This window comes from Salvelinus namaycush, chromosome 21 (assembly GCF_016432855.1).
Source record: "Salvelinus namaycush isolate Seneca chromosome 21, SaNama_1.0, whole genome shotgun sequence".
Lineage (NCBI taxonomy): Eukaryota > Metazoa > Chordata > Actinopteri > Salmoniformes > Salmonidae > Salvelinus > Salvelinus namaycush.
In genome coordinates, this window is record NC_052327.1 from 9,172,423 (window position 1) to 9,199,256 (window position 26,834).

General features: G+C 43.1%; 1 protein-coding gene across 4 annotated transcripts; it reads left to right on the forward strand.

Annotated features, from left to right (window-relative positions):
• The first annotated feature begins 279 nt into the window (after positions 1-279).
• sin3aa (SIN3 transcription regulator family member Aa) lies at positions 280-26,016 on the forward strand. Of its 4 annotated transcripts, none has more exons than XM_039017137.1 (21): positions 280-340; positions 10,464-10,677; positions 12,310-12,471; positions 12,604-12,710; positions 12,816-13,110; positions 13,260-13,511; positions 13,609-13,761; positions 14,506-14,661; positions 14,846-14,935; positions 15,424-15,542; positions 15,745-15,955; positions 16,141-16,257; positions 16,764-17,002; positions 17,269-17,452; positions 17,574-18,150; positions 21,354-21,523; positions 21,732-21,905; positions 22,047-22,139; positions 22,406-22,500; positions 22,620-22,821; positions 23,786-26,016. In XM_039017137.1, exons 2-21 carry the CDS (start codon positions 10,495-10,497, stop codon positions 24,014-24,016), a joined length of 3,810 nt encoding a protein of 1,269 aa, XP_038873065.1. In that variant the 5' UTR covers positions 280-340; positions 10,464-10,494; the 3' UTR covers positions 24,017-26,016. The 4 variants fall into 4 exon arrangements, with proteins under 4 accessions (XP_038873065.1, XP_038873068.1, XP_038873067.1 ...); XM_039017140.1 differs by having other exon boundaries at positions 14,849-14,935; XM_039017139.1 differs by having other exon boundaries at positions 13,263-13,511.
• The last annotated feature ends 818 nt before the right edge of the window (positions 26,017-26,834 follow it).

The following is a 26,834-nucleotide window of genomic DNA, read 5'->3' on the forward strand; positions in this document are numbered from 1 at the left end:
ACATTTCAACAGTCAAGGTCTTCCTCTTTTGCTGTCACCAGGTGACAGTCTTTTGCCATAGCTTATACATCTGGATAGAATCTACTGACAATAACATATCTACATTTTTTTATTTTTTATGAATCAAAGTTCATACCAAATCCTTATTTGTTTCAAACTATTACATTTCTTAGACTAGACCAGCATAAAAAAGTAGGCCTATAGGTAACAGTTTGGCGGGTAATATTTAAACTCAAATGACGTAAGAAGAAGTGTACGCCAATGTAAGAGGATGGGGGGGGGCGTTTCCAACTATTTTGTTACAAACACGAATCCGGAGTGAGAAGATCATTTTTCCTAGGTATGTAACAGCTGGTAAAGCAAACATAAATGTTGCTGCTTTCATATTTCGAACCATATGACGTTCATAAGGATTGGGAAGGTTAAGGGCATATAGGCTATGAATCTTGTTCTTTCAAATGTATTGGTGTTTACGCGATAATGTCAAAGGAACGGCCAAAATAAGGACATGGTTGCAAGCCAAATTTCCCCCTAGTATGCGTTTCTGTTGCTGAAAGAACACGAATTAAATGTAAATTAGGTTATATAGAAATTGTTTACACTTCCCGAGAAGTAAAAATACTATGTAGTATCTTGCAGACCTCGATATATAGGCTACAGTTTGCAAATGGATCGGCAGGGGGAGGGAGTTATTGTGGTGAATAGGACATTTTACTCCCGAGTATCAAAGTAAACAAAGAATGTAATCAAGACGCTCAAACGGAGGCATTTACTTTACATTTACAACTGCTTTTGACACGGAATTGCCTATAACTTCAATTGTAATGACGCTTACAAAATGTTTCATAGTTCCTATTTGACTTTGGCATTGAGGGCAACTGACTTGCACGTTTCAAACGAAATCATCTAAATTGTCTTGTATATCAGGTTTCAACCATTGTCCTCACTGCGAGTGCCAAATCTACGCACAACAAAGCTGCTGCAACCGAGGAAATAATATAGTTTTCTATGTTTCCCGTATTGTTTTAAAACGCAGCATTTCACAATCGTCCCTGATCATTTTCGGTAGAAAAAGTAAGAGGGGCCATATCGAACCAGCTAGCATTTGGGATTTTGCAGGGCTATGTGAAGCTCCAGTTACAATCTGCTAGCTATATCGAGGGAGACCGAGACTTGTCTGCCATCAATCCTATAAAACTTGAAATGTCCTTGCTCTGTCCTAGCTGGTTAGCTTAATGTTGGCTACATGCTTAAAATGTTTCCGCTCTAGCAATAACCATATGGCTTTTTATGTGTTTGACAACATTATAGATCTGGTGCCTACGTCGGTCGACATTGTTAGCTGTGCTTCTATTTCCGAGTCTGAATAAGTCACATAGGCGAATCCAGTTGACTGTATTCAGCAGAAGCATGCCAAAACCCGATTCAGAACGAATTAAAATGTGCGTACTGGTCAATGTCTCGTAATCTGTACACTGGCACGGTTGTCATACAATCGCTGCTGTAACTCCTCGGGTGGAGGAGGGAGGAATCCCTGGCTGTGCTTCAGCTCCGCCTCCCGTGGGCGATGGTTTATTTTGGAAGTTCCACCAGTTTCTAAACCCAGACGCGCAACATCGCGAGACTTCTGGGAACGCTAGCGAAACAGGCCAGGGTTTGAGGAGTGAAATATTATTCCAAAATTAAGTTTATCGAAATCTAAAGGCATTACCTAGATTTGAGCCAATATATTAATTAATGTCAGGCCAATGTCTTGTTGAATATGTTATTACTCCGACCTCGTAAAAGTGCCAAACTGACACGTTTTCATTTGTCAGAAACAACTTTGTCGGAGTGCCTTTGACAGCCTGCATATGCCCAGTAATGCGCGAGACAACTCGGTGGAAAATCTGTTTCCCTCCAGCAGGTGACGTTGTTTCGCCCACAAATCAAGGAGTTTTTGTATGGAGGTCAATGAGTGTTAAATTTGGTCAACCAAATTTCTTTTCCTACGTGATGTTTATTTGATCGAATAGAAGTTTTGTAATGCTTCAGTTGTTACGAGTGTACTGATAAGTAGTATAAATGACATGCCGGCAACATTGAGAAAAATCACGTTATTGTAGTTGTCTCGAGATTACTTTGCAAATTCATAAAATGAGGTAGCGAAGGATGTCATTGCACTACTTAACGCGCATCCAAGTTCAGTTTAGAGATCCACCTGCGTCATTGGCATAGGGTTTGCTGGACGCTTCTGACTTGGACTGAAATAGGGGCCGGTACTCATGTTGTGTGCCAGTACGGTTGATATTTAGGTGCAGGAGCGCCACAATACTTTTGAGCTAATATTCTATAAGAGGAACAAGAGCTCATGCAATAGAACATTTTAGGTCCCGGTGTTGGGCCGAAAAGCTACCCCCTGCCAGAAAATTAAGTAAATTGAGGGTGAGGGGTGATTTTGGCAAGGCCATTTTCTTGCCTGCTGAAATCGTTGTCGTTCCCCCCCCCCTTCTAATTTCCTTAATTTTGTGGCTGGAGTCAAATACTTCCCGTGGCACACACTACTGGTCAACATGAGCTACCAAAATTATTCTGAAGTGTGCCAGGCCTTGCAGTCCCAAGATAGAAGGGGGGAAGAATTTCGTCAGGCAAGAAAATGGCCTTGCCGAAATCCCCCCCTAATTTTTTACATTTTGTGGCTAGAGTCAAATACTTTCTGTGGCACACATCAGAATCAAATGCTTTCTATAGCACAAACTTCACTTCAGGATAGGCAACCAAAATTAATTATTAATGTATGTGTGTTATATTAAACATAGGAGGGAGTAAAATGTAGGCAAGCAATAAACATTACAGAACTACTAGTCGAATAAGACATGGGAGAGATGACGAATTTTGTCAGAGATTTATTTATAGACTAATACATTTGAAACAAATAGCCAAACCTGAAAACTGCAGACATTACTAGTGCCTCCCCCATGATCAAACCGACATAAAAAAATAAAATGAAACGCAGCCTAACGTGATCAGAAATGTTAACTAGCAAGCAAGTCGCAGCAATGAAGAATTGTGTGTGTGCGCGTTCATGCGAAGGGGGGGAGCTTTTCGGCACAGCACCAGTACTCCCCTGCCCGTCAAGCACTGCTTCTGACTGGTCTTGGAACAGTAACAATGGGCACTCTCTCCCCGCTTGGCTCGATGGGATATGTAGTGATTTCTGCCAACACAGCCAGATATGTACACAGTCTTGTACCCTTAACCTTTTTTAAACTGACTATCGTATTTGTTGATTAAATCGGACATAATTAGTATAATGTGTAATGCTAGAATTTCAAGTTAATTGACAGAAGAAAACTCTACAGATCGCCAATGGCTAAATTACTTCCCCCGACATGAAGGATCCTCCTCACTACTCTGAAAGAGGCTATACAGACATGCCTGGTGACCAAATTGATTATGTTTTCCGTGCAGCGAGAGTTGAGTGGAGACTAACGGATTCGGTTCAGTCAGTCGTCCTGATGAGCCCTGATGAGGAATAACTTGTAATATTGGTACCATCTGGATGTCACGTGATAGTCTTCACTGCTCAATGGGGATGTACAATATTAAGTTTCAAATTCTCGCTGAAGTTTTTAGCCAAATTGGATATTGTGGCTAGAAACTCCAGCGAGAATTTGAAACATAATATTGTACATCCCCATTGAGCAGTGAAGACTATCACGTGATCCAGATGGTATCAATATTACAAGTTATTCCTCATCAGGGCTCATCAGGACGACTGACTGAACCGAATCCGTTAGTCTCCACTCAACTCTCGCTGCATGGAAAACATCATCAATTTGGTCACCAGGCATGTCTGTATATGTTGTGTCTGGGCCGGAAACGATGTTGTGTACACCAGAAAGCACGTCAGGTAGAAGGAGAAGATGAGAGGCGGATGTTTCTTTTGAAACTGATGGTGCGTTTGTAACAGTTTAACTTTAGTCCGTTCCCTCGCCCCGACCCGGGCGCGAACCAGGGACCCTCTGCACATATCAACAACAGTCACCCACGAAGCATCGTTACCCATCGCTCCACAAAAGCCGCGGCCCTTGCAGAGCAAGGGGAACCACTACTTCAAGGTCTCAAAGCGAGTGACGTAACCGATTGAAACGCTATTAGCGCGCTCCACCACTAACTAGCTAGCCATTTCACATCCGTTACACGTTGAGTGGAGATGAGTGAGAAGAAATGCATTGCAGTGGCGAACAAGAAGGGAAATAAGAGAAGTATTGTCATGGAATCTAGTAAAGCCTTGCTCTTACTTTTGGACCGAGTGCGTGATCTGGGAGATCCTTTTGACATCTCGAATATCATAGATGCGTTGGATAAGGTTGATAACAAGTGGGCTTATCTTGTTTTTTTGTGTGTCTGAAGAACAGAAGGAGCGTGCTTTGCAACTGAAAAATATATTGAATTGGAATGTGTTGCGTGTGTGGATCTGTGTAGCAGGGCACCTATCAAGGGGGTTATCTCTGGAGTGGCGCTAGAAGTGTGTGCAAGGGATGTAACTGAAAAAGTAGATGCAGTGGTTGATCCACGCCGACTGTCCTGTATGGTGGATGGAGTAAGGAAGACCACTCCAGCCATTATTTTGTACTTTGAAGAAGAGTCTCTTCCTTCGTATGTACAGTTCCAGTCAAAAGTTTGGCCACAGCTACTCATTCAAGGGTTTTTCTTTATTTGTATTATTTTCTACATTGTAGAATAATAGTGAAGATATCAAAACTATGAAATAACACACATGGAATCATGTAGTAACCAAAAAAGTGTTAAACAAATCAAAATATATTTTATATTTGAGATTCTTCAAATAGCCACCCGTTGCATTGATGACAGCTTTGCACACTCTTGGCATTCTCTCAGCCAGCTTCATGAGGTAGTCACCTGAAATGCATTTCAATTAACAGGTGTGCCTTAAGTTAATTTGTGGAATTTCTTTCCTCAATGAGTTTGAGCCAATCAGTTGTGTTGTGACAAGGTAAGGTTTGGTAAAAGACCAAGTCCATATTATGGCAAGAACAGTTCAAATAAGCAAAGAGAAATGACAGTCCACCATTACTTGAAGACATGAAGGTCAGTCAATCTGGAAAATTTCAAGAACTGAACGTTTCTTCAAGTGCAGTCGCAAAAACCATCAAGCGCTATGATGAAACTGGCTCTCATGAGGACTGCCACAGGAAAGGAAGACCCAGAGTTACCTCTGCTGCAGGGGATAAGTTTGAGTTACCAGCCTCAAAAATTGCAGATCTAATAAATGCTTCAGAGTTCTAGTAACAGACACATCTCAACATCAACTGTTCAGAGGAAGCTGCGTGAATCAGGCCTTCATGATCGAATTGCTGCAAAGAAACCACTACTAAAGGACACCAATAAGAAGACGACTTGCTTGGGCCAAGAAACACAAGCAAGAAATCTGTCCTTTAGTCTGATGAGTTCAAATTTGAGATTTTTGGTTCCAACCGCCGTGTCTTTGTGAGACGCAGAGTAGGTGAACGGATGATCTCTGCAGGTGTGGTTCACACCGTGAAGCATGAAGGAGTATGTGTGATGGTGCTTTGCTGGTCACACTGTCAGTGATTTATTTAGAATTCCAGACACACTTAACCAGCATGGCTACCACAGCATTCTGCAGCGATACGCCATCCAATCTGGTTTGAGCTTAGAGGGACTATCATTTGTTTTTCAACAGGACAATGACCCAACACACCTCCAGGCTGTGTAAGGGCTATTTGACCAAGAAGGAGAGTGATGGAGTGCTGCATCAGATGACCTGGCCTCCACAATCCCCCGACCTCAACCCAATTGAGATGGTTTGGGATGAGTTGGACCGCAGAGTGAAGGAAAAGCAGCCAACAAGTGCTCAACATATGTGGGAACTCCTTCAACACTGTTGGAAAAGCATTCCAGATTAAGCTGGTTGAGAGAATGCCAAGTGTGCAAAGCTGTCATCAAGGTAAAGTGTGGCTACTTTGAAGAATCTCAAATATAAAATATTTTGATTTGTTTCAACAACAAAAAAAAGTTACTAAATGATTCCATATGTGTTATTTCATAGTTTTGTATTCACTATTGTTCTACAATGTAGGAAATAGTACAAAATTAAGAAAAACCCTTGAATGAGTAGGTGTCAACTTTTGACTGGTACTATATATTTAGGCTATGCGAGCTAACCTGTAAGAGCCTTTGTGCTCAAACCCATGCAGTGTGATGAATGTAAATTTGTGAAGTGTATGTAGAGGGGAGGAGTATCATAAGCAATTTGAGGCGAAATGCTGCAATTGTGGTGGCGAGCATGCGCCCGAATGCAGGAAGTGCCCTGTTCGGGTGAAGGAGACAGAGGTGGCGAGAAGAGTGGAAGGCGGCAGTAAAGTTTAAGAAACCATGGTATTTGGATTAGAGAAACGAGTAAATGTTACTCGCCAACAGGATCCTGACATGTTGCATGTTAAAAAGGTGCAAACGTATTGGAAATCTGAGAAAATAGGCAGTGTTGTGAGTGCGGCTTAGCGTTTTTATGGCATTACAAGGAATCCTGTTGATGAATGTTCCATCCTGTAGGGATGTGATTTGGACTATGACTGAAGTAGTTAGATTGGTTTTAGGATTTAATTTTGTATTGTATTTTTTTTCCACTTTCTCGTACCTGTATAGTATGTGGCAGCATACACCTTTAACCAATTTGTAAGTCGCTCTGGATAAGAGCGTCTGCTAAATGACTTAAATGTAAATGTAACCTTTGTTTGCAGGCTGCCATAATACCAGAGAAGACGACTTTGTGGCTGTGTTTATCTAGTGAAAATAGGGTCAAGTGGCCAATGTAGAAATCACTGTATATTCCTGGTTGCAAAAATTTGAAATTTCTCTTGGTGAGAAAAGATGCACTGAATAGTGTAGGGAATCATTGTACCATAGTTTATACAGCTGTTGGACTAAAACCGAGAGTAAAAGGCTCAAGTGCGAGTTTCTGCCATGTTACAGGGAAGTGGGATGAAGGGGGAGATTTTGTCATTAATGACAATATGTCAATGTGAATAATTTCTCATATTTCAGGGGTATAACATTACAGTTGTATAGCTAATATGCAGTGTTTGTAGATCAACAGGTGAATGGACCTACAGCAGCCAAGGATCATCATGGCTGGGGTCATTTTTGCTGTTCTCCAAATCATATTGTTTTTTAATTGTATAGAAATGCAGTATCTCAACTTTGAGATATCCTTCAACTTCACTAAAACTCCAACCCTGGTTATGGCCCTGCACTCATAAGATGAAGGATATCACAGTCAAACAATCATGTATTTTAAACAGTTATTTGTGTATAACATTAGCTCAAATTGCAATGATTAACGTTACATGTCGACATGTAGGCGGTAGCTTATACCAGACAAATAGATTTCTCATAACCCAGCTCAGCAACTCACGTATGGCAGGCTATGGAACCATCGGCATTGGGTAAGGAAATATGTGTGTACTGTTGTAGATACCAAACCAGCTTATTAATTGAAAACGATGGTTTTCTTTGTTAACGTGACATGACGGACATCTGCATTCATCCATGCGTGCTGACAAGAGCCAATGCAATGCCTGAGGCAGGAATATTTAGCTAACCAGCTAGCGCACCCACTGGCAGGCAGCTTGTGGTCGGTCATTCGGTGTTCAAACAAGATAGCGGAGTTCAATCTTTCTCCCTTTTCAGCTAACTAGGTAGTTGGGAGCTACAGATGGGCTAGCTACTGCCTTTGCATACATTCATTCTGCACAATGCTAGTGGGTGAAGATTAAATAAAGTCAATTAAGGCGCTGTTTTCATAAATTGAAAAGATGAGCGATCTATCCAGCATTGCAATTGGAGTTAGCTGGCAATACATTTCCCCCCCAAAATGACATACAAATACATGGCTCTGGCTAGCATACAGTAAGGTCAGCTGCAACCAAGGCAATGTTTGTAGTTTTGTAGTTAGCATTTCCTCAATTAACGAAGCAAGCTAGCTAACAACCTAAAATAATGGAGGCTTGATAGCAAGAATAGTGTTGATGATTTTATAGAAATGTTAAACTGAGTATATACATTAGTCTAGTTATTACGGCGGTGATCTGCATATGGTTTTATTTGCGTTCTCGAGTGCAGCTTTCCGACGCTCGCATCCCGGAACTACCAGAACGGCTTTGTTTACAAACATTCGGATTATTTCGCGAGCATTTTGTTCAGTCTAATTTTCGAATGTTGTGTGCGCGAGGGTTGCGGATGAAAGTACACCCCCTTTCCAGTTAATATTTGAGGGACTTCTCAAACTGCCAATAATAACTACAATACCATCCCACTTTGCCGCTTCTTTCGAGTGCCGACCAATAACATTGTTCAGTGGGTGGGAAAGAGAAATACACAATCGTGGCCACGCCTCTTGTTTAAGAACCGAGCCGAGGTTTTCTCTCGAGGATAATTTTCCTATTGCGGTCCGGGGCGGTGATTGTTAAAATACTTATAGCTGTTTAAATTATTTTATTTACAAAAGTATATGCATGCTCCTGTTAGTCTTTTCGGCTTTCAAAGGTTTAAGTTTATACCCACGAATTGACTGCAACTTTAACGTGCCTGTTCAAGTCAGTGTTACCAGGGCAGGGGGTGAGTTCATTTGTCAAGAATTGAGAAAACAATCATTGTTTCATTTGAATTAGCTATTTCCCGATACAACTTTGATATAGCTAGCACTAAAGGGAAACTGGCGCGTGGAACTGGACTTTCAGTCACTGCTGAAGTACTCTTTAGCAAAGATTTGAGGGGAAAATGTGGTAAATTGGCTAGCATGTGAATATTGTGCAACGCTAACTTACTGTAGATAGTCTGCGGTGCTCCACTCGAAACGATTATCAATGTGTTGTTTATGTTGTATGCTAGCAAGACAGCTTAGCTAACTAACACACCTACCTTTGCAATGGACAAAAATTGGTAGTTTGCGAATTTTTAAAAGGCACCGTTAATGTCTCATCTTTTGTTGTGGTGGTCTTAGCTATGGCATTTGAAAACACTAGTTAACGTTAGTATGTTCTCTAAAGCACTTAATAGTTGAGTCGTTATCCAAAGGCGGGCACTGGATCGCTTCGTCTTGTAACTCGGCTACTCGCGGTCGGTGTTCTGAAATGGTGACAGGCCGCAAAGCAGAGGGGGAGGGTAAAGGGGACTGGCCATTACTTTCAACTTGAAAATAAGGCCGAAGCTATTATTGTGGCCAATACACTTGCATATGAGCCGTTCTCTTTATACTTAACTCGCAATGCCTTTATTTGGGAAACGCTGGTGGTTTGTTTGCAAGCTAGGCATGTGGCTACGATCAAGATACACAACATAAATCGTTAACTAACTAGCTTGTGACGTTAGTTTGTTGGCAGTTAGTTACCTACCTACCTGATCGAAGACGCTTGCTAAGTTAACTACATGTTGGCTGGTTAGCGAGTCGGCCAGCCGAGGTTGTCTAGGTAGGTGGCACCAACCAAAAACATGGACCCGGTCATATAGTTAAGCTAGTGGTCTATTCATCATAGCCTACGTGTGTAGGCTAGCCACAGATGTATTGGAATATTAATTCAATATAGCTAACGTTAACTAAACTTTTGCTAGCAAGCTTGCCATTTCTAAGCATAACAAATGCAGCATTGTGTAACTTACAAGGAGCCTGTCCGAAATGTTAACCAGCTACTAGCTAGATATTTTATTACATCAAAATACATATTTATTGGAACCTCTCGTTAAACTAACCAAGTAGAAATCTCATATTGACTATTTTGTCATCATGCGAAATTGCAGGAAATAAATCACTACCACGGTAGATAGATCATGAATGGAAGGTAGCAAGCCAGTCACATTCAATCAGGGGTGTATTCATTACATCTTAGCACGGAAACCGTATAAGAAGCAAACGAAATGGGGACGAACCTTCCTGAATTTGTCCAGTAGAAACTCTCGTTTTCATTGCAAAACATTTTCCGTTAGGAATAAACGGTTTCTGTTTTGCAAAGTAAATCGGCGTAATGTTCTGAATACACCCCAGTACCGTGGCGTCGCTTCGATAAGTAATTCATAGTTCTGCAGCATGCCTTGGCTGCTAGGTTGTTTTCAGTCTACATAGTATTCCAACATTGTATCAAAACGTGCCAGTCGTATTTTTATGTCCATGTTTAGCTTCAGATTCAAATGACAACTGGCACGCTCATACTTTCTTCCCAGCATGGATGTTTGAAATAAATAAAACCTGATTTGTGTTAAGTTTAGGCTTACATTTTTTTAAATGTATACCTTCCTACCTGAAAGTACATTTATATTTGACGCTGTCTTTCTCCCCATTTAAGTGAAAAGGTTATCACAATTTTTGCGCGAGTATGACAAAAAAAACGGCCGGGTAAATACATGACTACCCGGACGCCATGCTGAAGTTGTTTCGTCCGCAGGTCTTTCAGCCCCCTCGAGCATGAGTTCAACATGAAACGGCGCTTGGAGGAACAGGAACCGGTATTTGCGTCCCAACAGCGGCGCCTCACCGGCAGCACGGAGGCTTTCCAGCACCGCGTCCTGGCCCCGGCGCCTGCCGTGTACGAGGCCGTGGGCGACAGCATGCAGCCTACCGCAGGCAACATTCAGTATTCTGTCCCACAGGGCTACCAGGTACGCAGTGCTACACACGCAACCAAGGTTTACGGTTTAATAGATTTAGCTGCTATTTTTATTCATAGATGAGCAGTAACTTCCCTAATAGTGATATTCTGTTGTTATTTACACTTTGGAATGATTTAACAATTGATCAATCAATTCCAGAACTGCATTCATAAAACAACCAAACAATCAGTAATTTCCTCCCCAAAAAAGAAATGCCTTATACTGGTCAAAAGTTTTAGAACACCTATTCATTCAAGGTTTTTTCTTTATTTTTACTTTTTTCTACATTGTAGAATAATACTGAAGACATACAAATTATGAAATCACACATATGGAATCATGTAATAACCAAAAAAAGTGTGAAACAAATCAAAATATATTTTGTATTTGAGATTCTTCAAATAGCCACCCTTTGCCTTGATGACAGCTTTGCACACTCTTGGCATTCTCCATATGGCAAGAACAGCTCAAATAAGCAAAGAGAAACGACAGTCCATCATGACTTGAAGACATGAAGGTCAGTCAATCCGGAACATTTTAATAACTTTGAAAGTTTCTTCAAGTGCAGTTGCAAAAACCATCAAGCGCTATGATGAAACTGGCTCTCTTGAGGACCGCCACAGGAAAGGAAGACCCAGAGTTCCCTCTTCTGCAGAGGATAAGTTCATTAGAGTTACCAGCCTTAGAAATTGCAGATCTAATAAATGCTTCACAGAGTTCAAGTAACAGACACATCTCAACATCAACTGTTCAGAGGAAGCTGTGTGAATCAGGCCTTCATGATCGAATTGCTGCAAAGAAACCACTACTAAAGGATGCCAATAAGAAGAGACTTGCTTGGGCCAATAAACACGCGCAATGGACATTAGACCGGTGGAAATTTGTCCTTTGGTTTGGAGTCCAAATTGGAGATTTTTTGTTCCAACCTCTGTGTCTTTGTGAGATGCAATGTGAGTTAACGGATGATCTCTGCATGTGTATTTCCCACCGTAAAGCATGGAGGAGGTGATGTGATGGTGTGCGGGTGCTTTGCTGGGTACACTGTCAGTGATTTATTTAGAATTGAAGGCACACTTAACCGGCATGGCTACCACAGCATTCTGCAGCGATACGCCATCCCATCTGGTTTGCTCTTAGAGGGACTGTCATTTGTTTTTCAACAGGACAATGACCCAAAACACACCTCCAGGCTGTGTAAGGGCTATTTGACCAAGAAGGAGAGTGATGAAGTGCTGCATCAGATGACCTGGCCTCCACAAACCCAATTGTGTTGGTTTGGGATGAGTTGGACCGCAGAGTGAAGGAAAAGCAACCAACAAGTGCTTAGCAAATGTGGGAACTCCTTCACTGTTGGAAAAGCATTCCAGGTGAAGCTGGTTGAGAGAATGCCAAGAGTGTGCAAAGCTGTCAAGGCAACTGGTGGCTATTTTAAATATAAAAAAATATTTTAAAGATATATATTTTGTTTTGTTTAATACTTGTTCGGGTTACCACATGATTCCATATGTTTTGATGTCTTCACTATTATTCTACAATGTAGAAAATAGTACAATTTTTTTTTTTTATTATTTTTATACTTTTAATGAGTATGTTTTCTAAAACTTTTGACCGGTAGTGTATTTGACTCTGTCCCCCCTACAGGTCCCCACTGTGCCACATAACTCGAGTGGTCATGGGCACACCCCTAGCCCAGCTGTACACCACCACAGCCCAGCGGTCCAGCCCCACGGGCCCCCTGTGATGCAGGGCCACGCTCACCCCCCTGCCTCAGCCCAGGGCCAGCAGCAATTCCAGAGGCTCAAGGTGAGACCTCCTGGTGTTTTCCAAGCTAGCCTAATGAGAGCAATTTAGACATTTTTCTGAAATATAATCAAATAAGACCCAGATGAACAGTGATCAGACTTAGAGTGATGGATATCTTTCTGTCTCTCTCAGGTGGAAGATGCTTTGTCTTACCTGGACCAAGTGAAACTCCAGTTTGGCAACCAACCTCAAGTCTACAATGACTTCCTGGACATCATGAAGGAGTTTAAGTCTCAAAGGTGAGGTCATTCACTATTGACATTTAAGGTTTTGCCTCTCTCTTACTTTAGCATGACAAAAGTTAACGGCTTTTCAAGCAAATATGTTTCTCTGTTTCGTCACAGCATTGACACTCCAGGGGTGATAAGCAGGGTATCCCAGCTCTTCAAAGGCCACCCCGACCTCATTATGGGATTCAACACCTTCCTGCCACCGGGCTACAAGATCGAGGTCGCGACCAACGACCTGGTCAATGTGACCACGCCGGGTCAGATCCACCACATCACCCCTCACGGCATCTCTATCTCACAAATCCCCCTGTCGGGACCACCCACCCTGCACCAGCCCCAGGTGCCAGCCCCCACCACCACCTCTGCCCCACCCCCTCCCACGCAGCCAACCCCTACCAAGATAAGCAAGGTGAGTGGGTGAAAATATAAATATTACACATTATTTGCCTGTATTATGTTTACCACTCTGTTTTATCAGTCCGCTAGTCCAAAATGTTAATTATGTTAGTTTTTCCCCAACATGATTTTTATATACATGTTCGTTTTGTCTTTGTCTAGCAGCCACTGCAATCTCCAGTCCTCACGCCAAGCAGCCAGTCCAATCCGTCCATCCCCGCCTATGCCTCCCCCCGATCCCCAACCCTGCAGCCCCACACCCCGATCAGTGGCACGCCCAATGCCCCTCCGCTGCAGAACAACCAGCCTGTGGAGTTCAATCATGCCATCAACTACGTCAACAAGATCAAGAACCGTTTCCAGGGTCAGCCGGACATCTACAAAGCCTTCCTGGAGATCCTGCACACCTACCAGGTCAGCAGCCAAACCACATTTTCCTCTTAGACCACTTATCACATAATAGTCCAACTGGAGCATTCATAATAGCAATGTTTTTCTTTGTCAACTCTAGAAGGAGCAGCGGAATGCTAAGGAGGCAGGAGGGAACTACACCCCAGCCCTGACAGAGCAGGAGGTCTATGCCCAGGTGGCCCGGCTCTTCAAGAACCAGGAGGACCTTCTCTCCGAGTTTGGCCAGTTCCTACCAGATGCCAACAGCTCGGTGGTGAGTAGAGCACAAAGCATTTATCTGTGCCCTGAGAATCTAAACTGAGTATACAAAACATTAACAACACCGGCTCTTTCCATGACATAGACTGACCAGGTGAAAGCTATGATCTCTTATTGTCACTTCTTAAATCCACTTCAATCAGTGTAGTTGAAGTGCAGGAGACAGGTTAAAGAAGGATGTTTAGCCTTGAGACATGGATTGTGTACGTGTGCCATTCAGGGTGAATAGGCAAGGCAAAATATTTGAGTGCCTATTGAAGGGGTTATGGTAGTAGGTGCAGGGCAAACCGGTTTGTGTCAAGAACTGCAATGCTCTTGGGTTTTTAACACTCAACAGTTTCCCGTGTGTATCAAGAAAGGTCCACCACCCAAAGGACATCCAGCCAACTTTACACAACTGTGGGAAGCATTGGTGTCAACATGGGCCAGCATCTCTGTGGAACGCTTTCGACACCTTGTAGAGTCCTTGCCCCCAATGAATTGAGGCTGTTCTGAGGGCAAAAGGGGGAGGGGGGTTCAACTCAATATTAGGAAGGTGATATCAAATGTTTGGTATACTCAGTGTATGCCTATAAAGTCTGTTCAAAGTATTAATTTGTATTCAGAAGTATTTGTCCCTAAAAGTCCATATCAGACAAAATATTCAGTGGTTGACGTAACTTTTCGATAGCAGGTTTTCAAATGAGTATGCAACTACTGCTGAGTTATCTGCCAATGTCTTGTCCCTTGTCCTCCCTAGCTGTTAAGCAAGACGACAGCGGAAAAGGCGGAGTCTGTGCGGAATGACCACGGTGGCACAGCGAAGAAGCTGCAGCTCAACAACAAACAGAGGCCCAATCAGAACGGTTGCCAGATCCGCATGCTCTCTGGGACGGTTGCCACACCCCCTGTCAAGGTACTCACCCCTTTATCAGCACACTGTAGATATGAAAATGCATTACACTCTGACTGCTTTCCAGCATGCTCTACTATTTTACAGCTTGTGTTGAATTATTCATCAATATAAACTGATATGATATTTTTTACATCACAGTTGAGAATTCAATCTCTTTTTTGTTCACATCTTTGCTATCTTGAAGAAGAAGCCCAAGTTACTGAATTTAAAAGACTCGTCCCTGGTAGAAGCCAGCAAACATGGAGATGGCACAGAATCTCTGTTCTTTGAGAAGGTGAGTTTGAGCTTGGCTTTCTACCCAATTTAGTTTCATTAGCTACGGAATTAAATAACCTGATAGGTCAATGTTTTTAACTTATTTAATGAAATATTAACGAGTAAAAGTTGCTTATAATTTCCTGCTATAATGAACTAAATGTATTTATTTTTATTTTAACTTTATTTAACTAGGCAAGTCAGTTAAGAACAAATTCTTATTTTCAATGATGGCCTAGGAACAGTGGGTTAACTACCTTGTTCAGGGGCAGAACAACAGATTTTTACCTTGTCATCTCGGGGATTCGATCTTGCAACCTTTCAGTTACTAGTCCAACACTAACCACTAGGCTACCTGTCGCCCTAGGCGGCATACCCCCCATAAAGATTGAAGGTGCAGTATGATATAGTTCATCTTATAGGGAAACATGCTATTTTTTTTATTTTAACTTTTTGAATCTGTCTTTGCTTGACGTCTCATCCAGGTGTTTATACATTTTTTTGCAGGTGCGGAAGGCCTTGCGGAGTGCAGAGGCCTATGACAACTTCCTGCGTTGTTTGGTCATCTTCAACCAAGAGGTCATCTCCAGAACTGAGCTGGTACAACTGGTGCTGCCTTTCCTGGGGTGAGTACGGAAGTTGGGAAACTGCCACACTCATCAGTCAGTGACCGACTAACTCTAGATTCATCCACTCCAAATTGGTCGTGGCTTGTTTCACATCATTGACATGTTCGACTGGTTATGCATTCATTTGATCCATTCAGTAAAGCTTTGTGTGGCTGAATCAAAAACATTTTTTAACCAAAATGGCCACTGTCGTTGACAGGAAATTCCCCGAACTGTTCAATTGGTTCAAGAACTTCATAGGATACCGGGAAATGTCCCACACTGAGCGCTATCCCAAGGAGCGTGCCTTGGAGGGCATTGCCATGGAGATCGACTATGCTTCCTGCAAGAGACTAGGCTCGAGCTACAGAGCACTGCCGAAGAGCTACACGCAGCCCAAGTGCACCGGGAGAACGCCACTGTGCAAAGAGGTAAGTGCAACACTGCCCCTCGAAGGCAATCTAAAGAACTACAGCCATTTAACAGGCCCTCAAGGGAACATTTTTCACCAGCCATTAACCACACCTACCTGTCAGCTGTACACAGAAATAATTACTCCTTTTTATATGTGTAAAGTATGTACACAAGATGTTTAGTGTGTCCTTGCTTCATCCAGGTCCTCAATGACACCTGGGTGTCCTTCCCTTCCTGGTCTGAAGACTCCACCTTTGTGAGCTCCAAAAAGACCCAGTATGAGGAGCACATCTACAGATGTGAGGATGAACGCTTCGAGGTGAGTTAGCCAAAAACTGTAAACCAAATTAATAAAAACAGTTTCGATCTGTTTCATGGACAAATACATCCATCTATGCCAGGGATGGGCAACTTTGATGGGGGTGGGGACCACAAAAAAACAGAACTCGTGTCATGAGGAACCCCCTTGCTAACAAAACATTTTCAGCCCCCCTCGTGACATCTAAAATAAAAAATACATTTCCTGCAATTTTGCCATTGGGTGGAGGTGTATACTTTTGCAGTTTTTAATATAACTAATGTCCAATGGGCCCTACCCCTGTCAGTAATTCGACCATATTCACTACAAGTTTAGATAGCTGGCCGCTAGACTAATTTACCAATCTATAACATTTTTGCTGACATGGTCTAATTAAGTATCTGAAGCACAACCAAATTTTGAAATTGCTCCCGTTTGCCCATCCCTGATCTATGCTATTATGTTGTCTTGCCCATGTTGTGCTTGTCATCTAACGCTCCCTTATTTTCATTTGTATTTGCCTCCAGCTGGACGTGGTGCTGGAGACGAACCTGGCCACCATCCGCATGCTGGAGACCGTACAAAGAAAACTGTCCCGTATGTCTGCCGAGGAGCAGGCCAAGTTCCGCCTGGACAACACGCTGGGAGGCTCCTCGGAAGTCATCCATCGCAAGGCCATCCAGAGGATATACGGTGACAAGGCCCCTGACATCATCGATGGGCTCAAGAAGAACCCTGCTGTGTCTGTTCCCATTGTGCTGAAGAGGTGAGTGTCAAGCCAAAACTCAAACTGTACCAGGAAAGGAGTATTGTTTATTCCGCATGTAATTTGGATGAACTATTCCTAGTTTCTCTAAACTGTTGATTCAATTTTTATATATTTGTTTACAGGGTGTCTACGTTCTTCTTTCATGCATGCTCATATGCCTGTTCTTACATCAAAGTGTTGAGTTGAAAACGATGAATCTTTTCACTTAGTCACATCTTGAGGTTTTCCCCTGCAAGCCGTCCTCATTCCCATGTTGTCCTCAGGTTAAAGACCAAGGAGGAGGAGTGGCGGGAAGCCCAGAGGGGCTTCAACAAGATCTGGAGGGAGCAGAATGAGAAGTACTACTTGAAGTCTCTCGACCACCAAGGTATCAACTTCAAACAGAACGACACCAAGGTGCTACGATCCAAGACACTGCTCAATGAGATTGAGAGCATCTACGACGAGGTGAGTTTTCTTGAATTCTAATAAGTTAAAATGGACAGAATCTTAAATTGTGGGAATTTTATGTTGCTGTTCATTCAACAGCAAGTAGGTGAAAAGTGTGTGCTTTTGTGTTGCGGTGTAGCGACAGGAACAGGCGTCGGAAGAGAACACCGCAATGCCCAGCGGCCCCCACCTGACTTTGACCTACGAGGACAGCCAGATCCTGGATGACGCTGCCGCCCTCATCATCCACCACGTCAAGCGGCAGACGGGCATCCAGAAGGAGGACAAGTACAAGATCAAACAAATCATTCACCACTTGATCCCCGACATGCTGTTCGCACAGCGCGGCGAGCTCTCGGACCTGGAGGAAGAAGAGGAAGAGGAGATGGAGCTGGATGAGGCCGTGGCCAAGAAGCACAATGGCGTCACGCAAGGCGGAAGCCCCAACAAGTCCTCCAAGCTCCTCTTCTGCAACACGGGTGCCCAGAAGCTGCGAAGTTGCGCCGAGGCCTACAATCTATTTTACGTCAACAATAACTGGTACATCTTCCTGCGGCTGCACCAGACACTGTGCTCGCGGCTGATGCGGATCTACGGGCAGGCGGAGAGGCAGATTGAGGAGGACATCCGGGAGCGTGACTGGGAGAGAGAAGTGCTGGGCCTCAAGCGAGACAAGAATGACAACCCTGCCATCCAGCTGAGACTGAAAGAGCCCAGTGAGTTCATAGCACAAAACTGTTAATTCCACACAGCCTTTTCACACTCAATAACTCATTGATTTTCATCACTTTGATTGGTAAGTCTCATAGACACACAGTGCGTCCGCACTGGGTTAGTGGGGGGCTACTGTGGATCTGTGAAGCATTGAGCAAGCTAGAGATTGGCTAATCATAGCCCTTGGCCATACACAGTATGTGCTGTTGTCTGCAAAATTTCCACATTAAATCAGTTGCTATTCAGATTGTGCATTGAAAGATGTGTTTAAGTATAGAGGTCTGCCTGGTACTTGTTTTTTTTTCATCCTGCCAGCGGACTCCCACCTGTTACTGCAAGAACTGGTCCTCAACCCAACCGCAGTCCTGCAATGTTATTTTAGGTCGATGTAATTTTCGCGTGGCCCATTATATTAAGCTATCGATATTACTGGGTTTATCGGCCAATATGCTGGTGTAGTTTGGAGAGACTTTCTCTTGAGCTATTTTATAGCCTACATTTGGAGTGGGACGATTTTCAGATTGAGGCAAATGTGGTTAATCAGTATTTATTCCTAGGCAATGTTGTAAACTAGAGCCTTAATCAAATTTAGGAAGTACAGTTCCTTAGAAAAATACACCACAATGAATTTAACCTTTATTTAATTAGGCAAGTCAGTTAAGAACAAATTCTTATTTACAATGATGGCCTACCCCGGCCAAACCTTCCCCTAACCTGGACGACGCTGTGCAAATTGTGCACCGCCCTGTGGGACTCCCGATCACGGCCGGTTGTGATACAGCCCAGGATCGAATCAGGGTCTGTAGTGACGCTTCTAGCACTGCGATGCAGTGCCTTAGACCGCTGCGCCACTCGGGACACTTGCTCGTCGAACATCTCATTCCAAAATCATGGGCAGTAATATGGAGTTGGTCCCCCCTTTGCTGCTATAACAGCCTCCACTCTTCTGGGAAGGCTTTCCACTAGATGTTGGAACATTGCTGTGGGGACTTGCTTCTTTTCAGCAACGAGCATTAGTGAGGTCGGGCGCTGATGTTGGACAATTAAGCTCGCAGTTGGTGTTCCAATTCATCCCAAAAGTGTTCATTTGGGGTTGAGGTCAGGGCTCTGCAGACCAGTCAAATTCTGCCACAGTGATCTCAACAAACCATTTCTGGACCTCATTTTGTACATGGGGAATTGTCATGCTGAAACAGGAATTGTCCTTCCCAAAACTGTTGCCACAAAGTTGGAAGCACAGAATCGTCTAGAATGTCGTTGAATGCTGTAGCAATAAGATTTCCTTTCACTGGAAATAAGGGGCTTAGTCCGAGCCATGAAAAATAGACCCAGGCCATTATTCCTCTTCCACCAAACTTTACAGTTGGCACTATGCGTTCGGGCAGGTAGCATTTTTACTATTTTCTACATTGTAGAATAATAGTGAAGACATCAAAACTATGAAATAACACATATGGAATCATATAGTAACCCAAAAAGTTAACAAATCAAAATATATTTTAGGTTCTTCAAAGTAGCCACCCTTTGCCTTGATGACAGCTTTGCACACTCATGGCATTCTCTCAACCAGCTTCATGAGGTAGTCACCTGGAATGAATTTCAATTAACAGGTGTGCCTTGTTAATTTGTGGAATTTCTTTCCTTAATGTGTTTGAGCCAATCAGTTGTGTTGTGACAAGGTAGGGGTGGTATACAGAAGATAGCCCTATTTGGTAGAAAAACCAAGTCCCTAGTAATATGGCAAGAACAGCTCAAATAAGCAAGGAGAAATGACAGTCCATTACTTTAAGACATGAAGGTCAGTCAATCTGGAAAGTTTCAAGTGCAGTTGCAAAAACCATCAAGCGCTATGATGAAACTGGCTCATGAGGACCGCCACAGGAAAGGAAGACCCAGAGTTACCTCTGCTGCAGAGGAGAAGTTCATTAGAGTTACCAGTCTTAAAAATGGCAGCCCAAATAAATGCTTCAGAGTTCAAGTAACAGACAAATCTCAAAATAAACTGTTCAGAGGAGACAGCGTGAATCAGGCCTTCGTGGTCAAATTGCTGCAAAGAAACAACCACTAAAGGACACCAATAAGAAGAGGAGACTTGATTGGACCAAGAAACAAGAGCAATGGACATTAGACTGGTGGAAATCCGTCCTTTGGTCTGATGAGTCCAAATTTGAGATTTTTGGCTTTGTGAGACTCGGTGTCGGTGAATGGATGATCTCCGCATGTGTGGTTCCCCGTGAAACATGGAGGAGGAGGTGTGAGGGTGCTTTGCTGGTGTCAGCTATTTATTTATTTTTTAAATCGAGGCACACTTAACCAGCATGACTACCACAGCATCTGGTTTGGGCTTAGTCCCACTTATTTGTTTTTCAACAGGACAATGACCCAACACACATCCAGGCTGTGTAAGGGCTATTTGACCAAGAAGGAGAGTGATGGAGTGCTGCATCAGATGACCTGGCCTCCACAATCAACCGATCTCAACCCAATTGAGATGGTTTGGCATGAGTCGGACCGCAGAGTGAAGGAAAGCAGTCAAGTGCTCAGCATATGTGGAAACTCCTTCAAGATTGTTGGAAAAGCATTCCAAATGACTCCCTCATGAAGCTGGTTGAGATAATGCCAAGTGTGCAAGCTGTCATCAAGGCAAAGGGTGGCTACTTATAAAATATATTTTGATTTGTTTTAACACTTTTTTTGGTTACTACAGGATTCCGTATGTTATTTCATAGTGTTGATGTCTTCACTATTATTCAACAATGTAGGAAATAGTAAAAATTAAGAATGAGTTGGTGTCCGAACTTTTGACTGGTACTGTATACTGGGCGCATTTGATCTCACATGCCCATCTAGAAGAGCAGAGGTAGGCTACTGAAGTTGAAGTAGCGAATTCTAAGTTTGTGAATAATGTGACGTGCTTTTAATACAATGGGTAGGCCTAGGCTAACCCATACAAAGCGGAAAGACCACCATTTCTAACTCCGCAGGACAACAAAAATATTTTCATCCCAAAGAAGTCTGTCTGACCGCCCACTCCCACCCGCAGCATGAAAAATGCTGACCGCGCCAACGATCTGTCGGGATCCTCAGGTCCTGCGGGCATCCCATGGGAATGCAGTCCTCTATTTAAATGTCATCTGTACACTGGTTGAACTGAAATGCATAATGCCATGATCAGTTTCTGATAGTCTTTCTTCCCTACCTACAGTGGATGTAGAGGTGGAGGACTACTACTCTGCCTTCCTGGAGATGGTGCGGAACCTTCTGGATGGCAACATGGAGCCGGCTCAGTACGAGGACTCCCTCCGGGAGATGTTCACCATCCATGCCTACACCGCCTTCACCATGGACAAACTCATCCAGAGCATTGTCAGGCAGGTCAGTAGCCCCTCATTACTGCTTTTCTTTTACACTAGGTTTGGGCTAGTTCCTAGTAGCATAGCTAGTTTTTTGATCCTCCAGGTTGATGAGCCTATTCTAAACCTGTTTTCAGTTTTTGTTTAAGCATTTTTTATAGGTTGGTTCTGTTGGTCTAGACCTTGTGCACTTTTCTCCACTCAGCTCTTCTTCTTTTCTGTGTCTGCAGCTCCAGCACATAGTGAGTGATGAGATCTGCGTGCAGGTGACAGACCTGTACTTAGCAGAGGGCACCAACGGGGCCACCGGAGGTCCCCTTCCCACCCAGACATCCAGAGCTTCCACAGAGGGATGCTACCAGCGAAAGGCGGAACAGATCATGTCCGATGAGAATTGCTTCAAGGTAGATCGACCACTGTCAGGAAAAAATATTTTTTGTCCTGTGATGTCTGTTTCTGACTATCGCACACATGTATAAATAAAAACTCTAACGTTATCTTTCTCTCTCTCCTCTCTTGCCTTTCTTCCCTCGCTCTTGCCACAGCTTATGTTTCTAAAGAACAGAGGCCATGTTCAACTGACAGTGGAGCTTCTGGACACCGAGGAGGAGAACTCCGATGAACCCATGGAGGCAGAGGTAATAGACAGCACAGTACAAATATATGCTTTTATTTTCTCCCCTGTGAACCCAGCCATCTCAGCTTTCCGCCACTTAATTAGCGCACCTGTATTTTTTGTTCTACTGTATTTGACCAATGGCGAAGATTGTTGTCAATCTGTGAACACATCTAGTTGAAAGTTGTTTTTAGTGTTGTGGTAAACGGTAGATGTGTTTTGTCACTGCTAACCTTTTAATTTGGCAGCTGGTCTGTGTATTGAGTGGAGTTGTTTTGTATTTTCTAGCGCTGGTCAGATTACGTGGGTCGCTACCTGAATTCTGACTCTACCTCTCCAGAGTTGCGGGAACACCTTGCTCAGAAACCTGTCTTCCTTCCCAGGTTAGTGTCACTATTTGAATATGCATTCTTTATTCTCCCTTTTCAAGGGAGAAGTGGTGCAAAATGCCTCAAAAGAGAGTTAGCTTTGACTAGCCTAACCTGGAACCTTTTCTAATCAGGAACCTCCGTCGGATACGTAAGTACCAAAGGGGTAGGGAGCAGCTAGAGAAGGAGGCCAGCGAGGGAGAGAAAAAGTCCATGGAGAATGCTGAGAACCTTAAAATGGAATGTATGTTCAAGCTCAACTCCTACAAGATGGTGTATGTCTTCAAGTCTGAGGACTACATGTACCGACGCACTGCCTTGCTGCGAGCTCACCAGGTATTCACCTCCTCCCATTTACTCATATTCCTCTCCCACTACCGTCTTCGTGTAGTGGAGCTGTACATATTACCCTTTGTGACCTCATCCTTTTAATGGGCACAATCCTATTTGTGACTTGTTATTCTAGTCGGTTAAATTAGTAACCATACTCTAAATCAGTGGTTCCCAAACTTTCACTCAGGCTCCCCTTCAAGCATTGGGGAACATTCCGCGCCCCCTCCTGCACGTGCCACGTCTATTTCTGACTGTTCACAACCCTCTTGTTGGTGGAGAGAACGTTTCTCAGCTTTAAAGCTTATTTCCAGCAATTCTACACATTTTGTCACATGTTGCAGAGAAAAATTGTAAGTTCTACATCTCGTTTTGGAAAAATTTATAAAATTGCATATCTAATGTGTTTTCATGTTTGAGTGACTCAAACATTACAACAAAATATATTGCAAAAAAACGTTCGCTGACATGGATTAGTTGATCTGGACATTTCTGAGAGGTTATAAATAGCTCTCTTATGCCCCGTTCACATGCAAGTCGGAACTAGGACACTCAAGCTTTTCAGACTTGCTGATTCATTGAACGCGGCACGTATAACTACAACCAGTTAGCAAGTTGGAAATGTCAGCGTTGCCTAGTTCCGACTAGTTTGTGAACGTGACATACGCTATGCAATGACTGACATGACAAGGAAAACTGATGCACTACCCATTTTCGAAATTGCACCTTGTGCATTCTACTATTACAACTTTCAAGAGTACGTTGAAAGCCGGACTGAGTTCCTTTTTGGGGTGGGACCCAAGTGCCCCCTCCGCCGATCTCTCGCGTGCCTCAGTTTGGGAACCGCTGCTCTAAAGGACCACCAATTGTGTGAGCGATACCATAGAAACCTATATTTTCTGTGTTGAGAGTTCTGTTTTTTTAACACAGTATCATGACCACGGTGTCCCTCTCTCCTTTCCACCTGCAGTCACACGAGAGAGTGAGCACTCGGTTGCACAAGCACTTCCAGGCCTGGGTCGACTTCTGGGTGAAGGAGCATGTCACTCGCGATATGGCCGCTGAGACCAACAAGTGGCTGATGGGAGAGGGGCGTGACGGCCTGGTGCCGTGCACCACCACCCGCGAGCTGGAGATCCTCCACTTCATGAACATCAACAAGTACCGTGTCAAATACGGCTCACCCTTCAAAGCACCATAACCCACCAGGAATGGAAGGGGAGTTTGGGATTATATACTAGGATGGGTCAGGAATGGGTGAGGAGGAGAGGGCATATCAACAACTTTCTAAGGCTGATATGGGAGCACAACACAAAACTAGGTTTTACCGGGGGCGACTGGATCACTGTTTTTAACCAGCGTTTTTAGCTGTGCACACTTTTGCAGGGCCTTCGGTGCCAAAACGTAGGGAGTTGTTCTGTTGGTTGAAATCTAGCCACAGTCACTGACCTGAGCTCTTACCAGCAGACCAAACCACATCGCAAATCATGGTCTTCGGGGCTTTAATAAAAGGCTTTTGGGACTTGCCCTGTGTGCTCCCTAGAGGTGCCTGCTAGCTAACAGCCTCACTTGCGCTCAGTCAGTAGACTGGGGTTTGGTTGTTTGTTATTGACAGACATAGTAATATATGAAGCCATCAGAATAAGGATTCTGTTGTCAAAGATTACTTGTGACGGTGTAACTGCGGTATCCGTGGGAAATAGTTTTGGGGGATAAGTGCACTTAACTAGGAATTGGATGGGGTTGAGTTTGAGTTGCCACTGTTTCAAGGGTGCATGGAGCTCAAAGCGGACTGTAGTTGAAACGATCTGGCACAGCCACGTCCCTGTGTTGGGGACAAATCACAAAACCACATCACTTCAAAACGAGAACAAGATGTTTCTTATTGGTCACCTTTCCTTTTCAAACAAAAGGGTGCATTAAGAGAACGAGGCCTGAGTCACAAGCAGCGTTGTGGGGGAAGTGAGAAGTGAAAAGCACTGTTGTGTTTAATGTAAAAAGACAAGTAGATTAGCCACACAACTCTGCTGTGTCTGACTGTAAAATTGTATAGCTTGTGAATGTCAGATTATGAAATGTATTGTGTGTGTGTATATATTTATTATAAGTATATAAACACAACTAATCCTGGCCGCCCTGATATTCAACCTTTTGAAGTTGCTGGCATCGCCCTACTACGCCAATACACCAGCTTGTACACATAAACTGAGATCATTATGGATGGACTATCCACACACTGTAAATAAAACTGTACATAGTGTCAGACCTTTTTTATGACTAAGAACTGCGTTGTTGTGCTAGTAATACTTTCTAAGCTTACTGTGGACTTTAGTGAGAGATGGCTGAAGTTAGTACGTATATGAAAAATAAAAATGCAAGACAGTTTTTACCAAAGGGAGTTGATTATGATAGTTGTTTTTTGTTTTTCCTTACTGTGTTTTTTTGTTCTTTGTAGTAAGAAATGTTCATTTGAAAAGTAGAAATGTATCCAGGTCTTTGTTTTTGAAATGGAAGTTTTATAAAATCTTAAATTTTTTTGAAGTTTGATTTTGGTTTTCATTTCAGTCGATATCACTGCCTATGTGGATATGCTGAACATACTCTGAATGGAGTGGCGCTGGGCTATTAGCGGAGGGCCTGTATCCATAAAGCATCTCAGAAAAGGTCCTAGGAATCCTGTTTTAAAACCTGTTTTAAGCCAATCTCTATCAAATAATTTCTGGATAATAATTAAGTACCTTATTGTGATTGTTTTCAATTAAAATGGTAAAAAATAATAAAATAGCTTCTTAGCAAAGACTTGCTAGGACTGTCTGGGAGTGGACTGAGTGGGGAGGAAAAAACTGAACTAGCTGTTATTGGTAGAGAGGTTTGGAACTCATTATTGGTCAATTAACTAATTTACCGCATGGTGATGTCACAATGGAAAGGCTTAAGCTCCAACCCCCCAAAACAGGATGACATTTCAGGAAGTCTTTTCAAACAGCTCTTACATGAAAAGGGCATTATCATTTTCACGATTTCAAAGTATTATTCCAACCACATGGTGTGGAAATGTATATAAAACACAGGAAAATCACATGTTTTACTGCGCTGAGCATTTTAATCTTCTCTAAAATTGTTTGGCATGTGATACTAGGTGTACACTGAGTGTACAAAACATTTAACTGCTCTTTCCATGACAGACAGACCAGGTGAAAGCTACGATCCCTTATTGATGTCACTTGTTAAATCCACTTCAATCAGTGTAGATGAAGGGGAGGAGACAGGATTAAGGATTTTTAAGCTTTATGTAAAACACTTTTCAACTTACTCAAAATGATTTTGTCAGGATTGTCAGGATCAAGTCTTACAATGCATCCACCACAGTGCGTTTTTCCTGTTGACTTTAGTGTTTTCAAAGTACCAATAGTTTGAGAACCTAAGGAACCTCTTACAAATTCATAAATATCCCATGTTTTGGTGCAAAAGTCTTGAATGGTGAAACCAGCCGGTATCATAGACTGCTGTCTTTGTACCTTGAGTACCAATGTACGTAGTCTTCTGTTTGTAGCTGTCCGGGAAGCTAGCATTGGTGTGTGTGTGTGTATATATAGATATAGATATCTATATATATCTCAGCAAAAAAAGAAACTTCACTTTTGTCTTTCAAAGATAATGAATAAAAATCCAAATAACTTCTTAGTACACTGAAGAGGCCTTTCTACTTACTGACTCAAAAGAAAGATGCCCATAGTCCCTGCTCATCTGCGTAAACGTGCCTTAGGCATGCTGCAAGGAGGCATGAAGACTGCAGATGGGGCCAGGGCAATACATTGCAATGTCCGTACTGTGAGACGCGTAAGACAGCGCTACAGGGAGACAGGGCGGACAGCTGATCGTCCTTGCAGTGGCAGATCACATGTAACAACACCTGCACAGGATCGGTACATGCGAACATCACACCTGCGAGACAGGTACAGGATGGCAACAACTGCCCGAGTTACTCCAGGAACGCACAATCCCTCCATTTAGTGCTG